The 17736-nt window shown below is 38.3% G+C and overlaps 1 protein-coding gene across 2 annotated transcripts in view; it reads right to left on the bottom strand.

Annotated features, from left to right (window-relative positions):
- Window positions 1-3962: 3962 nt before the first annotated feature.
- The window catches only part of LOC149312394 (nicotinamide phosphoribosyltransferase), a 33997-nt gene continuing 20223 nt past the window's right edge, over window positions 3963-17736 (bottom strand). Inside the window, exons 5-12 of one of the 2 annotated variants that reach the window (XM_089524532.1) lie at window positions 17556-17714; window positions 16951-17087; window positions 15464-15689; window positions 12689-12808; window positions 9762-9902; window positions 8994-9128; window positions 7174-7233; window positions 3963-4043 (exon numbers count right to left, since the gene is read on the bottom strand). In XM_089524532.1, the coding sequence (XP_089380658.1) occupies window positions 3978-4043; window positions 7174-7233; window positions 8994-9128; window positions 9762-9902; window positions 12689-12808; window positions 15464-15689; window positions 16951-17087; window positions 17556-17714 (1044 nt within the window). In that variant the 3' untranslated portion in view covers window positions 3963-3977. Of the gene's footprint in view, window positions 7234-8993; window positions 9129-9761; window positions 9903-12688; window positions 12809-15463; window positions 15690-16950; window positions 17088-17555; window positions 17715-17736 lie in introns of both variants that reach the window. The other variant, XM_089524533.1, reaches the window with a different exon arrangement.

Here is a 17736-nt window from a genome sequence, read left to right as displayed (position 1 = left end):
TATAGAAATGCCTTTCCCACTTGGTGTTCTTCTGCCGAGAACACTGTCAGTCACAAACAACTGAAAATAGCATTGTGACCTCATAGAGCAGCTGCTAAAAATATTGGGAAGAATGTTGCCAACAAGTGCTCTTGCTTAGGGAGAGTGATAAAGCCAGGAGAAGAGGTCTAAGAGTAGACAGAGTTGGACTTGGTAGCCCAAACGTGTTTCTATGTTCTGTCTGACAGTAGTACTGAACAGAAAGCTGGGCAGAAAGTGGATGAAGACCACACGCTTATCGCAACATATTGGATGCTTGCACAGACAAGATGCTGAATTGTGAGAAGCAAGTACAAAATCCCTACACCAACATTACAATTACAACTAATACCACAAAAACATACCTTATTTGCCTTTTGGACACTGGACAAATTTTAGTGACTAAACATATTGGACCTGACCACAATTCATGATGGAGATGTGAACACACAGTTCCTTTACCCATATTCTGTGCAATCATTCCTTCTAGCAAGTGGTGAGATGTATAATCACTTTTTCTACTCTGCCTCATCCTGTATGATCATACAATCTGCAAGTGTACACCAGTGGGATGGATGTCTTATCTGTGAAGGAATTGTGTGTTACAATAGTTATGGGCTTGTACTTCAGTTCATTGGAAAGGTGGGGCAGAGAAATATCTGGGAAGTGTGGTTATGTTGGGGTTGAAAACCAACCAACCTGTCTGTCACCTAAAAAAAAAACCAACCCTAAAAAGAAAGAAAATGCAAAAGTTCTTCATTTGAACATTTTCCCTTTCCCTGCTGATGTCTTCTTTTTGTAAGCAGAAAGTCAAGCAAGGTAGATATAATTCAGCAAAATATTTCCCTTTAGCATCAGATACTGCCTCCAGCCAGACTGCTAAGTGTTACCCTAAATTGTGCACATATGGCACAGAACAGGAGTGGGGAAAGTGCAGCTCAAATAGCCCCTCTGCTTCCCCATGCCTCCAAGAAAGAAAGAAATATGCCAAAATTCAGTTCAATGTACTGACTGTGTTGTCTGCCATCAACTTTGGCAGCAAACTGCTACAGCAATCTACTGCCACAGGTGACAAAATTATACGTGAAGCAAGTATCTCCTAAGAGGCAGAAAAGGTAGGAGAAAAGTTAATCAATGCTAAGCCTTAAATCTAATTCAATTAGATTTATTCTAGAAGAGGGGAAAATGTTAAATATTACATTTATGTTAGATTGCCATTTAAGTTAAAGGATTGTGCTCCTAGTCTGATCAAAACAAAACTGAAAAATACCAATCACAATTTTATCCCCCACTCTTTTGTCACCATTGTTTTGGTCTTTATCTTCTTCACATTGATTTCAGATTTTTCTAAATGCTGAAGTCTTCCAGAATTTGTACATATGAAGAAATGTTTGGTTTCAATAAAATAGACCCCATATCACGTTTAGAAGTAGGGTAGTGGATCACTTAACTTAAACTGCTAACTTCCAAACCCCTTAATACAATTTGTTCTACCCCTGAATAATTCATTTGAAAATTGTGACATCCTGAAGTGATCCACTCCGAGGGAATAACAAAAGAAACAACAATCCCCCTCAAACATGCAGTATATAAAATAGCTAGGCTTTTGGAGAAGAACCAGCTGGGCAATGTAAAATTTCTTGGCTTTGTTGCAGATTTTTAATTAGTTAATAATTTAATTCTGGACGTAAGTTAATACTGAAATTTCAACTTAAATCTATTAAAATGAATTAAGTTGAAAATGGCCCCAGTGCCCCTGCAGTTGCCTATCACTGACATAAAAGTAGAAAGGTGTTAAGCAACAGGACGCCTGTCTGCATCTTGCTAATAACTCAGCAACCTTAAAAAGAGGAAACACCTCTCTTTACCAAAGATTTCTATACTGTATACAATTCCCTTTCAAATTTAAAGCTCAGCAGCTATGCACAATAAAGAATTTTTAAAAATGTTGCAAGCAATGTGTTTCTGTGTACTAAGTGAATAACAGATCTTTTTGTGTCATTCACCTTGGCAGGGTTTTGTTTGAACCTGCCTTTTGGCAGAATACATGATACAGAATCACTATCGAAGTTCTTCTGAGGTTTACTGTAATGAGTGGCTGAAAATTTACTTATGTATATTATCTCATGAGTACATCTATCTGTTTTCTTTACTAAGGGGTAGAAATGAACATAGTTACAGCCTATCTCTAAACAAATAATAATAATAATAATAATAATAATAATAATAATAATTTGTTTTATTTATATACCGCTATTCCAAAGATCATAGCGGTGAACAGCAAGTAAGCTAATTTGCCCCCAACAGTCTGGGTACTCATTTTAGTGACCTCGGAAGGATGCAAGCCTGAGTCGAGCTTGGGCCCTTTTGCTGGTCTTGAACTCGCAACCTTGTGGTTTCGAGTGAATGGCTGCAGTACAGGCATTTAACCACTGCGCTACCAGGGTTTTGAACTGAAGCATGTGAACAGTGTTTTTGGATTACTCAAGACATACAAGGGCAGGGCTTGCCACTAGTTTCTGCTAATCCATCCAAGTTCTAATTACATATTTTGTGAGTGTAGCTTCAGCTGTTGAGAGGAGGAGACTAGAATGATACTTCTTATTCTCTTGACACTACACTGTACACATTTAAAATCCTGCTTGAGCTACCATAGATTTTTTTAAAAAATACAGTTAAGGGCACAGTAATGAGACTGCATGCTTGCAGTAAATACTATCCATGAAATTCCAGCACTGGTTTGGGTCAGCTGCTTGAGTGAAACTTTAATGTACATAGTCTAAAGCATATGCCATCTGTACTGCCTTACATGAAAAGAGGAAGGATCTTGAGTTTAATTTACTGTTTGTAGAAAAAAAAATGCAAACATTTGGCACTGTTTTCTGCTTACCTTAGAAATTAGCACTTTTACTACTTTGACAGCAACAAAGTGAGAGAGACAGAGACTTTCACAGGAACAACAATCAATTTAAATGCATCCCTCAGGACAAGTACTGTTCTGCACTGGGGTATACAGTCATCCCTGCAGATTTGCAGGGATTCATTCCGGGACCCCCACAGATTCAAAATTTCGCTAATATTGAAGTCCCTCCCTTCCTCTTCTCCCCCCCCCCCAGGCCTACCTTTGCCTTTGGGGCTGGGAGGGGCTCTTCGATGGGAATGAGGCAGGGAGTGCGGTCCATGTCACTCCTGTTGCCTTGGAGCCGGCTCAGCTGAGCCAAGCATAGGGCAACAGGATGAGATGGGAAGCAAGGGGGAGCTGCTTGCTTCCCATGTCACCCCTGTTGCCTTGGAACTGGCTCAGATGAGCCAGTCCCGGGACAACAGGGATGAGACGGGAAGCAAAGGGGCACCCGTTGGCTGTGACGGAGGGATGTGGGGCATGCGCATGACAGGAAGGCAAATGTCCATGGTGGCTGGCATGGTGTGGATTACAGGCCCCGTGCCCTGCCTCACTCTCGCCAGACTGAGGGAAGGCCCCCTCCCAGTCCCCGAGGCAAAGCTAGGCCCGGGGGATGGAGAAGGAGGTAAGGAGGGAGGGGATGGAAAGGAGCGCACATGAGGGAAGGAGCCGGTGACTTCACGAATGATGAAAATGACGAGTTCCAAAGCTGCGAATCTGGAGGGGCGACTATGTAACATTTTAATATCTATATGAACATATAAATTGTCTTTACTTCACCCAGTCCAGTGTGGTCTTCTAAGGCGGCAGCAACTCTGCAAATTCTTGCATAGAGGTTTTTCTACCCCCTGATGCCAGGTCTCAGGATATATCAGGGATCCAACCTGGAACCTTCAGGCAAAGGTCACACTATAGCACATCTATAACCCTTTTGCAAAGGTTGCTTATCAAACAAGCAAAAGTAGATTAAGCACAGTTAGCACCAGTCCATATCCTTATTGTTAGTAACTGTAGCAATACAAAAGACTAACATAAATAAGATATTTATTTTTATTTACTAAAATATTTCATACTGTTTTTCCATCCTGAAAGGTGCTTCAGTTAGAGCAATACCCAAGAACACCTATGGAAGACAATGTGACAAAGGTTAACCAGGGTACAGACATGGCAGACTACATGCTGGATCTGACTCACATAGAAATTCTATGTGGTCCTACATGGACTTACCAAAGTTTACTGAAGAAGTGAAACAAGAAAACAAGAAAGCACATCACTTTATAGGAGTGTATTTCTAAAGTGTATTTCAACTGCATTTTAGAAAGACACAGGACTTCTACCGATCAGCTTCTTGAATACATCTTTCTAGAACTTCATATCAACTGAACCCATACACTCCACCCCTGTGAAACCATTACTATTAGGTGATGCTAACTTGATTATAAGGTTCAACCATCTAAGAGACATTCATATTAGAAACATGACATACTTGGAGAACTGAGTGGCTCTCAAACTTGCAGTGGTTGGCAATTCCTGGTTTATAGCATAATGTTTCCCCTTCTCCTACCAGACATTACAACAAATATCTAGAAGTCATTTGCTTGTCAAACAAAATGAAATAGCTATAGGTTTCACTATGGGAACTAAAACTTTATTTCCATGTTTATTACATTAATCTTTGATGCGAAGTACATTATGACTATTTAAACATAAGATTTAGGTGAAGAATACTTACTCAGCTAAGAAGGTTAAAAAGGAATGTAAAACTAGAGAAAATTCTGTTTACGGTTTGATTTTTTGGCAAACAATAAATACATCTCGAATTTTCCAAGATTGATTCTTTGCTATAAAAAGATTTCATATCCATGTCATAACCATTCTTCTGAGAAAAAATACTCATAAAAAATTCTTATGTTAAATATAGGTTACAAATAAATTATTTTTAAAGTAAACACAAAGCCTCCCAACTGCCATTTCTATATATAAGTACTGTACTATTATGAAATGCAAGCTAAAGATATCAGTTCCTACAATTCTAATTGTTTAAAGCAAACCCAATCATACTGCTTGTCTCTACATGGAAGAATTAGGATATTTAAGGTTCAAACTCTGTAGAATAAATTGTATTTGACACTAAACTGCTTGAGTTTAGGTGTTTCACCTCCCAGAAATATTTAGTACCCAAAACATTCATTCAAGGAATTCATGATGCATAAGAGCATTTTTCCAAAGCCTTCACATACAGAAATATAAATTAAGGGCAAAACTTACTAGATTTTCATATCTAGTGATATGAAATCATAAAGCTCCTCAGTACACTGTGTGGAACAGATGCAGTCTTGCTAAATTTTAACCAGTTTTTAAACATTTGTGATCAAGATAAGCCTGCTGCGGTTATCAGAGAAAGGATAACCACAACGTGGATTCTGTGCATAAAAGTCACTACTTAAAAGAAGTATTCAAACCAGTACATTCATTTTGTGTATCATCACATGAAACAGCAGAAACCTCATTAAACAAAGTAAATGATTAAGACTGGGAATAAGTGGCTTAATACCATATCTAGACAATTAAATAAGTTTCATAGCAGAACATTAAAATATGGCTTTTAACCACTTTTAGAAGCGCATTATCTTGCTTTGCTCCTTTTGTTAGAGCTCTTCTGAACCATTTCCCACATAATGGTTGAAACCTACCTTCAGACCCACCTATCCCTTCCTACAGCTAAGGAACCAAAATATACTGCCTCCTCTAATAAGGCTGAAAAGTTCTTGTCTTTTAACAACCATCCTGAAATATGCCTGTACACCTGAGAACTTGATACAGCTTGTCATGTCATTCACTAATCAATTTGTCCTTTAGTAAGCACTTTGAAGCATACGTAAAAAGTGAATCAAGTGCAGTCATGGAAAAAGTACCTTTCATTACTCTTTAAATTTTTAAAATAGTTAACTTCTGCATAGTGTCCCCTATAGGGGAAGCTACCAATGTAAAAGGAGTTTGGCTAGTATAATGTTTTATTAAAGTTGTTTTAACAAAAAATAGGTAAGACGTCTATACAATTTAACATCGAATCTGACAAAAAGGCAAAATCAATGACAAAAATACAAAAAAGGTAAAAAGTGCACTAATCAGTTAAGTCTTTTGTTCTGAAATTTGTCACAATATATGGAAAAATATGCCCAGAAGTGTTTTTTCCTTTAATATACCACTTCTATTCCTGTCAATACTTTACTTATACATACTCTGTAGTGGAAGGAAATCCTTTAATTTTACAACCATATGTCTTGCATGTTTGCTTGGAAACAAGTCCCATTAACTGCAATGGGATTTATACCCAGGTGGACAAGCACAGGAATTGAGTCTTGCTCTTGGAATACAAAGATGCACTTAGCAATGCTTGATGTAGTAAGAAGTCCTTCCACATTTGGCATTACATTTATATCTCTTGCTCTCTAGCAAGACTTATGCATTTATATATTTTTATTTATAGTACCTCACCGTTACAGAAAGAACAGAAGTTTTCCTGTTAAACAACAGATAACTATCAAATGACAGGACAACTGTCAATGACAAGATATTTGTCAAATGACAGATAACTACAATGAACTGTGAGGTTTGTTCTTCTGTGGGATGTGAGGGAGTAATCCTGATTAAAACTTCCAAATAGTACAGTTGTCACAATAAAACTTAAGGCCGTGTTTTATTTGCTGATAAATGGACACAAAGGCAATGAATTCCCATCCCCAAGTATTTCCTCGAAAGTCTGTGCTCATAAAAATCATGAAAAGTTGGAAAGAAGTAATTATTGAAACTTTAAATATATTTTACACGATCTTGTTTGTACAAAAATACAAGTTAAATATAAACATAAAGCAATGATACTTTTATGCAAATCTGTTCTGTGGTATGCTACTCTATATATATATATATATATATAAAAAGTCTCAGCTTTGTCTCATTAACAAGGAGATCAATACCAGATTGAATCACTACTGGCAAAGGGTCCCTAGAAGCACACTGAACTGCAGCTATTTTCTCAATTTAATCTCTTCTAAAGACAAAAAGAAAAGAAAGGGCAGTGATGTCCATAAACCAACAAATAATTTGGCTATAATGTGGCAAACACAAACACACAGATCTCTACAAGAAACAATTAGCAGTACATAATTGTTACACATATACAAACACGGAATGAAACTTTAGTGAGATGACACTGTCAGTTCACTAGTCTTCAGCCTGGCATTTTTTCTTACTTCATCAAATGAATAAGACTTCGTTACTACGCCATTCTTAAACACCGTATGAAGGAGATCCTGCAAACACACATCATTTTTTTTCAGTTTCAGTAAACAGTATTTCATGTGTCAAAATATCAAACTCGTCTGCATTGGCTATTGACTCCACAAAATAGTTCCTAATACACTGCATTTAAGAGCCTGGCTACAAACATTGTTCTCCAAAACAATTAACAGACTGCTAGTTTGAAGATCAATTCAGATATTATCCAGCCAGGGTTTGAGGATGGGATCTTTCCTAGCAATACCAGGGATTGAACCTAGGACGTTCTCAATGCCAAGCATGTGCTCTAACATTGAACAATGCCCCTTCTCACACATGCATTAGGCTTCAACTTTTGAGATTTCTAAATCCTTCTGAGGCAAGAAGGTAAAAATACACAAAAGAGCAGGAATGTGGGCCACCCTTCTTCACTCATTTATGTCTACTCATTACATTTACATTCTGTCACTTTAACAAATCTCTTCTGAACTATACTCAAACTTGGCAGAATTAGAATCTATTAATTTACATATCTCCTAACATGACATGTATGATGTTTAAGTTTAATCTTGTATTAAAATAGTATTATGGATGGATTAACTTGCACACATTCATCACATATCTTAGCACTTTATGGCTAGCAGTTGAATGTATATACAGATACATCTGAAAACGTGTGCATTGTGAGTGTTTTGGAGTAACAGAAAAGGTTTTTCCTGCTACTACTAGTTCACAGCAGCAAATTACCACTTAATGGTATGAACGGAAGTTTTAATTGCCCCACACAGGTTGCAGGGTTGGTCTGAAATGTATCCACACACACGACTTGCATAATTAGTAATATGAACATCAGATCTTTTGTTCAGGTGTGATGTTAGCAAGTTGAAAATACAGATTACGTTGCATCAAACATTGGCATATATTTGATGAAGTAAAGATAAAGAACTTAAATGAAAGTATAGTAACAGCTGTAAGGATGAGTAAATTGAGGGTTTCAAAGTACTGTGGACAGAATACTACAAAATGATTTATTTTATAACAAAAGTAAGAGATTGCAGATTTCTGAAATCAATGAAATCTTTATTTGGTCATTCTTTTGTTCTCTAGATGTCGCACTTATCTTTGAAATTACTTGATAATGCGATTGGGCCTACACTTCTATAATATACAGTAGGCCCTTGTTATACGCGGTAGATTTGTTCCGGACCCCCCATGCATACCAAAATCCATGTATGCTCAAGTCCCATTGTCCGTAATGGTGGTGCAGCCATGTGGAAGAATGGAGGGAAGGCGAGGAAGGAAGAACAGAGGGAAGGAGGGGGAAGAACTTTTGTTCCCAACGGTGGCTTGAGTGCGCGCCGCCATTGGCGACAATATGGGCTTACCATCTGCGGATGCTCAAATCCGCATATAAGGAGGGCCCACTATACATGCAGAGCAACTGCACGCTGTCCTTAGCTGTTCTCTGTGCAGCTTGCAAATGTCCAGGGATCCCTGCCCACTCTTCACTATCCAGCTGACCAGTTTTGTGGGAGCAAAGTGACATTCATTAGGATTCTTGCGGGTAAGGATGTATGTGAAAGAGAAAGAAAGCGTATGCTCGAGCCTTGGGCCTCATGGAGCACTGACTTACCATCAGCTTTCTCATTCATGGGATTGGCCAAAATGCACTTCTCAAGCACAAAACAGTTGCCTACCTCAGCTCTAAAGTGTCATAGTAAGCTATACAATATATCTTCTTCATGCTATTAAGATGTAATGGGAAATCAAAGTTAAGGTTTCAAGATATGCTTACATGTCCATATTCTTCAAGATCTCCCTTGCCTTCTTCTAATGTAACAAAGTCGCCATTTGGTGTTCTGTGTAGAGACAACCTGCCTTTTTTTGATCTTTTGTTAGGATCCGCTACAGGATCTTTGAAAACGTTTACCTGGAATGCAAAATGAAAAAGAGCAAAAAAGGTTAAAAATCTGATGAAATCTCTCTCTTGATATTAAAAAAAATAGGTTAGAAGTAAGTTTATTTTATAGAAATAGTGATGACCTTAGAAATGCTTATTTATATTTTATGCTCTGTCTGAAATAAATTGTAGTAAATTGTAATAGTCAAAAGTTCAGAAATCAAACTGTCTGTAAAATTATTTATTTGAATACCAGATATTTCAACCTTTTCTTATTAATTTTCCTCTTGGGAATAAATATAAGATGAGAAGTTTTACAGAGAGGTATAAAATTTTTACATAAAAAAGAGTTAAATACCGATAAGGAGGAAAATCTCCAAGACACCAGGTTTTGGAAGTCTTTATTTTAAATTTTCGTAGTCGGGTAGATTGTATGGTATATGGTTTATTATGGTGTATATTGTAAATTGTAAACTGTACTCTAATTGTTATGTATTGTGTGTATAATGTTTTTTGTCTTTGTCTATTATATTTCTTAATAAAGATTTTTTTAAAAAGAGCAGTGTTTAAAGGATTTCTCTCCTGAGCTCATAAGCACTGAAAAGTGAAATCAATGGTATCTCCCACCCACACCAGTTTGAAAGATACATTTGAAAAACATACCCCAAGGCCATTTGTGACCACATAACTGCATTTAAAGGAACAATTCAGGAGATCTCTAGTTAGTTTCTGCAGTAAAGCTCCACCTGACCCAAAGGCAATATTCTCAATACTCCACTTCTTTTGTTTCATTCCCTCCACCATCTGAAAATGACAAAAAGTATTTTAAGAGCTGTGTAAATAATGTGCATTCTCCATAATAATCACTTACCATAGTGTTCTTTTATAGACAAATATATTTTACAAGAATGGAAATTTAAGATTATTCAAGAGTAATATTTAGCATGCTGTCTGAATTTTTTTTAATGATTTGAAATAGTTAGTAAAATATATTGTCGAAGAACACCATAATCTATACATTAGAGCAGTGATTCCCAAAGTGGGCAGTGGAAAGATCCAGGAGTGTGGTGAGGGGTAAAGGGGGCAGCAGGGGGGTGGTGAGGGGGAAAGGGAGGTGGCAGAAGGGGCCTTCAGTCAAAAATATTGTTGTGCAAGAAAGACAAGGAGAACTAGCAGCCTTTAGGAACATGGTAGGGATGAAGATTGCATGAAACCTCTTTTCAGGGTTCCTGAAAACCACCACGATGCCTCGCTGATTGCTTCATGTGATGATGTCTCTTGCTCTTCACCTGCCCATGCAAACTCACTCTCTTAGCCATGCCTTTTGCTAGTAGAGGCAGGTTCTCATCATTCTCATCATTTCTGTGAGTAGTGCCATTCTGAGACAGACAGACTGACTGGACCAAGGAGTTAAGAGCATATGGCAGTAGGAGAGAAGTGACAGCAAAAAAGAACTTTTAAATCTGGGACCCTGCTTAACCTTTGTGAGCTTTGCTGGGACTTGACTGGCAGGTTGAGGCTACTCTGCTGCTCCTGTCTTCTTTGACTGGACAGGCTGAGAAAAGAGTTTAACAGAAGAAGCAATGTCTGTATGGCATAGTGGGAGAACATTTGAAGCTGTGTGGGAAGACATGTCTCGGGGAAGGAGAAGGCAGAGTATCTGGGGTTGATTCATGGAAAGAGTCCTTCACCTTGGAGCAGCTCCTGTAGATAAAATCTTTTCCCCCATTCATGCCAGTCACCAGCCCAGAACATGTGGCCTCTCTAAATCACCTATACACACACCAGCTGCGCCCCTCTCCACCCCAATGAAAAAGGATTTAGAGTTCTTCTTCACCATGAAGAACCTTCCCCCTTTGCACCTGGTCACTCTGGGAACTGAGCATTGGCCTTTGCCTCAAGGTTGGGACAGGTAAGAGACCTCTTGGCCACAGCTCAGCCAGCTGCTCGGTTGCTGCTCCCAGGGTGACCAGGTACAAAGGCAGCAGCGACCAAGCAACCATTCCATTAGCAACCGAGAAGCCTCTCACCTGCACTGACCTTTGCCACAAGGCTGGCAGCTGCACAGTTGCTATTCCCAAGATGACTGAGTGAAGGAAACAGTAACCAAGATTGGTTGTTTTAAATTTGCAGTAGAACAGTAGACCTAATATCAAGAAATAGGTATTTGGGAGTGCTATGGTTTTTATCTAAGAGCAAAGGGGGAGACAGCCCAAAAAGTTTGGGAGCAACTATATTAGAGTGTGCTTTCCATATGCCAAGAGATATCTAGCTAGCAAATAGCAATGTGCACCCAGTACAGATTTATGCATTTTAGTCATTTGTTATGACTAATCCTGGTTCACACTATATAACTGTGCAACACTCACTTTTGATCAATCCACCACTCACCTGTAGCCTGTACTTATTCAAGCAATTACCCTAATACATTTCTCAACCACAAAAAGATTACCCACCCCAGCTTTACAGTGTCACAGTAACACAGAAATATTTCTTTAAAAGATACATTCAATCTCTATTATATTTTAAGTCAAATGTAAGCATTTCTCATCCTAGCCTTCCATTCAAATGTATTTATTTTGAGACAAGTCTCAGATTTTAATAAGGACTGAAATGCCCTATGTAAGACTACTGAAAAGCAAGCCCCAGTGATTTCAATAAGATTATCACCCAGGTAAGTATTTATGAGACTACACTCCTAATTCTAAATACATGTCTGTAGATTCCATGAACATAACCATTTCATTCTCACAGTATTTCTTTCTTGGATTATTGTTCACATGGACAGTCTTAATGTGTGAATTATATTATTGCAATAAATTGGGGGGCAGGGAGCTATTGCTCTGATCAGAGTAAATGCTGAGCATAGCATCTGTAATTTGCTGATATACATATTACATTTTTCTTAAAAAATCAAGAATAGACATAGACAGCAGTTAGCAGTGCCTGAAGTAAAAATCCTAACCAAACACTGCCCCTTTTATCTACTCCAAGCAATGGCAATGTGTGTTAGATATTTCTATAAATGACCTGTTACAATATGCTTCATACACTTCTCAGAATACAGATAAATTCCTCTGCCAATCTGCCTTCAGCAAAGGGAGTTGCCAAGTTTTACATGTAGCTTTTCTTTGAAAGGTATAATATAATTAAAAATGTTTGTGATTGTACTCAGGTTGTTTCAGTCTAAAGTATAAGTACAGCTGTGTTAAGTTTTAAATAAGTATTTAAGGTACAACACATCTACTTTCTAGTTAGTCAATAGGCTTAAGGTTTCATGATACAATTCTATCTTAGGCTACAGTCTATACATACTTATCTAGGAGTAAGCTTCAATACACATAACAATAATTACTCTGATCTGCATAAGATCATGGTATTAGGACATTACAAAATTTTGCACTGAATTTTGATGGGACAGAAATGAAACATTTTCTCAGGCCTTTAAAGAGAACTTGGTTTCAGTAGCAACAGTTGGGAACAATTTCATCAAAATCATGATGTTAAACACTCTTTTTCAACAACTATTTAACTACCACTTGAGAACACTCACTGAAATAGCCATTGACATATTAGCAAATAAGTCACACCTCTTGCAACGTGTTGATATCTACACCATCTCCTTGAATAATTCTGAGGTAAGGAGGCAACACTTTATAGCCTTGTGCATTTTCTGTCACAGGAAACTTCTTTCCTAAAATGTCCAAAACCTGTAAATATCAAAGTTAAAAGGAATATTATTCATTATTTTGTTGAATAAGCCAGTTCAAGCACAAAAATTAGATGAGCCTTTATTGACAAAATTGTATCTTTAAATTATCTAAAAAACAAAAACCCTAAGGAAACTTGGACACAAATCCAACATAATATCAGCAAAGGTGAACAGTGCACTAATGGAGTTCCACTGGTTTTCCAGTTGTGGAATGGCAATGTATTTTGTCACATGGCCCCTGGGCATACTACCACTTGTGCAACAGGCTATATGACTGGAAACGACACTGGATTCCCTCCTTGCATGTGGCCTGGAATGAGATGTCTGCTATTGTAAGGTGGGAGAAGGTTGTCCTCCGTACCCCCATTTTAAAATTCAAATCCTTTCATCCTCTTTAAGGGGCATGGTGGCAATTTTGCCATATTTTCTGCCCTCCACCAAGAAACTGCAAGAGAAACCTTATTCAGGAAATGAATAAGAAGTGAATTAAAAACACATACACACACTCCAGGCCTAACACAAACAGGTGGGAGAGCAAAAACAAATATGACGTTTCAGGGTGGCATGTGGCCATCAGTCTACACTTTCTTCATCCTTGTACTAGTGAAATAACACCATAGGTACTAGATCTGATCACTGTATTAAACTACATTTTGAAGAAAAGTTTGAAAAAGTGCTGTAGGTTGTGGCAGAACATATGCTTCATGCATAGAAAAGATTAGGCTTGGGAAACCTCCTTCTTCCACAAGCCCAAAGATTGTTGCCAGTAAGTGTTGAATAGGAACGGGAAACGTCTTCCTTATTGAGCCAAAATTACCTTAATCAAAAACTAGCAGGATTTCCATCTGAGCAGTGGATAAGGCAACAGCTAAAAGTAACTGAGATTAGAGATGGGACTTTTATCTTTGTAAAGTACATAATGAGCAAAGGCATTTGCTTGCAAGCATTTCTTTCCCCATTTTGTACAGGAGGGATAGGAAGCATGTAGTTCTTGAGATGTCTCTAGACTAAAATGGCTAGTATTTCTCCCCATGGTTCATGATAAGATAGGGTTGCAGTACAACAACATTTCAAGGGCTGCACAATTCCTACCCCTGCTTCATAGGCTTCCTCCCCATCAACTATGTAGCTGGGGACACTTTGCCCCAGAGGTTTAAGACTCCCCGTCCCTGTTACAGACAGTACTGAACTGGATAAAGCAGTGACCTTAATGTAAGGCAGCTTCCTATGTTTAGAAACAGAAACCAGGCTGAGATATTATTAAAGGTCAATCAAGATTTCAATACTGGATTCTCAGCAGATGGAAATCTGCTCAAAAGTGTGTTTAGGATCATCAACATTTGTAATATCTTGTGAAATGTGGTCACCCAAGAGGTTCACCTGACCTTCAGAAACCTCTATATGATCAAATTCTTTCATTGCTGCCATTGGGGGGAGGTGAGGGGACGAATATTTTTTGGTTTTAATGCTATTCCTATGTTAGCTCCTACTGTGCCCACTTACAATATTATTGCATTTTTAAAAACCTATGAAAACAGTTTTGAGCAAATGCAGAAAATCAGAATATATTAATATTTCAAAATAAATAGTTATCTTGCAAATTTACTTTTAGAAAGGTGATAAAATACTTATAATCTCTCTGCTGGAATCAAAGCCAGTTTAAACAAACTAGTTAAATTCATATTTGTTCTTGTAGATAACTGTAGCTGCAACATTTGTGATTGTTTATCAAGCACTTCACTGGGCTGGTGAACTGAAATCATTAACTTTTATTGGCAAAGCAGAGGCAAAATATATACAAAGCAGTTTTCCGCCCCTATTGTATGGTCTGAATTATTGGAAACCATACAAGCTCCAAAATTTCAGGGAATATTCTGGATGCAGCGATACTAAACTAATTTTAGTGGCAGAGAAAAAATAATATTTTGCACTATATACAGTCTACAAGAAATCTGCACTATGTAAATATGCCAGAAGATGACAGATCAATATTGCCCCCCTTAACTCACTCCATCATTTCACTACATCAGCCATAATATTGGCAGCGAACAGACAGGACAATAAGAGCTGTTAAGTACAAAAATGAGAATTAAAATCTTGGGAGTGGAACATAGGTACAGGGCACCTGTGTTTTATGTGGGCGCGCCATACGCGGCTTTCAGCATATGCTGAAGGCCGCCCCGGAAGAGCCTGTCGTGCACCCTGGAAGAACTAATGGGGTGCGTGCACTGCACGCCATGGGCACAATCCCCATTACTTCCACTGGGACTCCAGCACACGCACAATTTCCCTTATGCGGAGGGATATGGAACAGATCCTTGCGTAAGGGGAGGGCGCACTGTACAAACAAATATAGAATGTGTGGTCTTAGAAACCACAGAGAAAGTACCTCCACCTTACTGGGGAGGAGGAAGGATTTCATTTCTCCCCCACCAGAGCCTGCCCCATTTAGCAACGTTCCCCAGCCTTCTGTGGAGCATTTTCTGAGGACCAGAGGAGCTGCTGCACTGATTAGGATGTGGTGAAGTTTGCATTACCAACTCAGCTGCAGGTGCCTAAACCTGGACCCAAGCTCTATATTAAAAACGGCAAGACTTCCTAAATAATTTCATTAAAAAACTTTAAAATCTTAAGAGAATTTTTAAACCATTACCTTCAGCACAGTGTCAAGAGGATTTCCTGAATCTGGTCTAATAATCAGTGGAGCTTCCGCACTTCTTGATTCAATTAAATGCCTTAAATCTTCACCCCATAATTTTTCACACGCATTGTAAATGTCATAACTGTCACTGACCACAGATACAGGCACTGAAGAAAACTGTGTCACAATGTGTTCAAAAGCATCTCTTTCATGGTCTTTCCCCCAAGCTGTTATAGTACTGGAAGAACAAGAAATATTTATTAACTCAGGATACATATATTTATGTAATGCATGTGTTCATGTGTGAGAACTGTGGGTTTTTTTAGCATACGTAGCACACAACATGTCACAAATACAAGAATTCCTTATCTTTATGCTACTTGATGTCACCTATAAACTTTAGAAGATTTAATTAACTATTTATTTTTTGTAAGTGTTAAACAATTTACATAGTGCCTTCACTCATATGAGACACTTTCTCCATCCACATTGGCCTAAGATCATCATTGCCTCATTGGAAAGTTTTGGCTATTCCCAAGACTGGGCAGGGGAAGATGTACTGCTATGTGATACCAGTAACAATGCTCATCCTGAAAACTGACTGCATGCATGCAAAGGTAGATTCCAACTAGACATAAGAGTAAATGTTGGGAAGGTAAAATCTGTGTGCAGTCCATCCATCTCTACAGTGCAGGAGTGGGGAACCTACAGCCCTCCAGATCCTGACAAATTACTATTCCCATCATGCCTCACCATCAGCCAAGTTGAAGGAAGTTTTAGTCACGCTCATGAGGGCTTGGTTGTAGCTCCTCACCTTATGGCTACATGTCACCATAAGGTGAGGAGCTACAATCAAGACCTCATGAGCCTGGCTAAAACTTCCTTCAGCTTGGCTGGTAATGGTAGTTCATCAGAACCTGGAAGGTCGTATGTTTCCCACCCTGCTATAGTGTAAGCAGGTTTCTCAGGGGGAAAAAACATCGAAAAATTTATACTACAAAATTGACCCCAAAACCCTGGGTCGACTTATACACAATGCAGTAATACGACGGCAGGGAGAGTGACTGTCCACTCCCCAAGCCTCTTCCCAGCCCAGTTGCCTCTGGAGGAGGCAGTAGGACAACCTTTACATCCATGGTTACATGCCTTTAAATTTTACCCTTGACTTATCCACAAGTCATATATAAATTCAGAAATTTGGCTCCAAAACCTACCCTTGACTTATACATGAGGTCGACCTACACAGGAGCATATTTGGTATATTGAAGATATTTGATCCAAAACTAGTTCCAAAAGAATGGGTACATGAGCGCTCACACCACATATTATGTTCATAACACACCAATAAAGGGAAGCTCTCTGAAACAACTGGGGATTATGATACATTGGTAGTTGTGGTATTTACCTCTGTGGTAGTACCATAGGTAATTTAAATTTGATTGTAAACATAGAAAGAACAGAGGTACTACATATAAAGTGTTAAGGAATAATAAAGATACCTGTGCTCTGCAGCTGGAATAGAATAGCCTGGTACAGGGTCTTTTGTTCCGTAATATTTCTTGATTAAACCAATTCCTGCTACTGTATCAGTGCCTTTGAAGTTCACCAAATGGGCAGAGGCTCCTATTCCTGCAGTCTGAGAACAAGACATGACTATGAATTACCATAATGGCTAGAACATTCTGTTTTAATAGACAATAACTTCAAATTATGTAAGTGCTTTTTCCAGTATTACAGTTAGTATCTATAAGACAGTATAAATAAGTTATGAATGCCATACTTAACTGTCTTTTATTGTACTTTAAGGCACTATAAGAAAAAAAAGCAATAAAGTATATGGTAGAGTTAGGCAAGCTGGTATTCTCCAGATGTTTTGGAAGATAACACCCAGAAAATCCTGGCAATGCTGACTGAAGATGATGAGAGTTGTAGTCCAAAACAATAGCTGTCAAGTTGCCAACTCTTGTAAATAGTGTTCAGGGTTTACCAAATTTACCAAAGCCAATTTGAGAATTAAAATTAAATGAAACTGCCAGACACAACAGATAAAAGTTGTTCAATTTTATGTTTCCTACATATATGCTCTAGGAAAAGCTTGTATTACCTCTTGTGAAGAGACTCCTCTGTAACCAAAATCATGTAGTTTGTACTCTAATCCTTCTAAACTGCCTGAGGTTTCCAATAGGTATTTTGCCAAGATCTTCTTTTGTTCTCTGGAGTTTGTTGCTACAGTAATTGGATACCAGGACTGAACAAGAATAGTCTAGGAAAAGATAAAACGTAAC

The sequence above is a fragment of the Sceloporus occidentalis genome, unplaced genomic scaffold (assembly GCF_023333645.1).
Source record: "Sceloporus occidentalis isolate IW3139 unplaced genomic scaffold, rSceOcc1.0.p SCAF_5, whole genome shotgun sequence".
In the NCBI taxonomy this organism is placed as follows: Eukaryota; Metazoa; Chordata; class Lepidosauria; order Squamata; family Phrynosomatidae; genus Sceloporus; species Sceloporus occidentalis.
The sequence above is the reverse complement of the archived record's forward strand: the minus strand, read 5'-3'. Positions and strand labels throughout refer to the sequence as shown.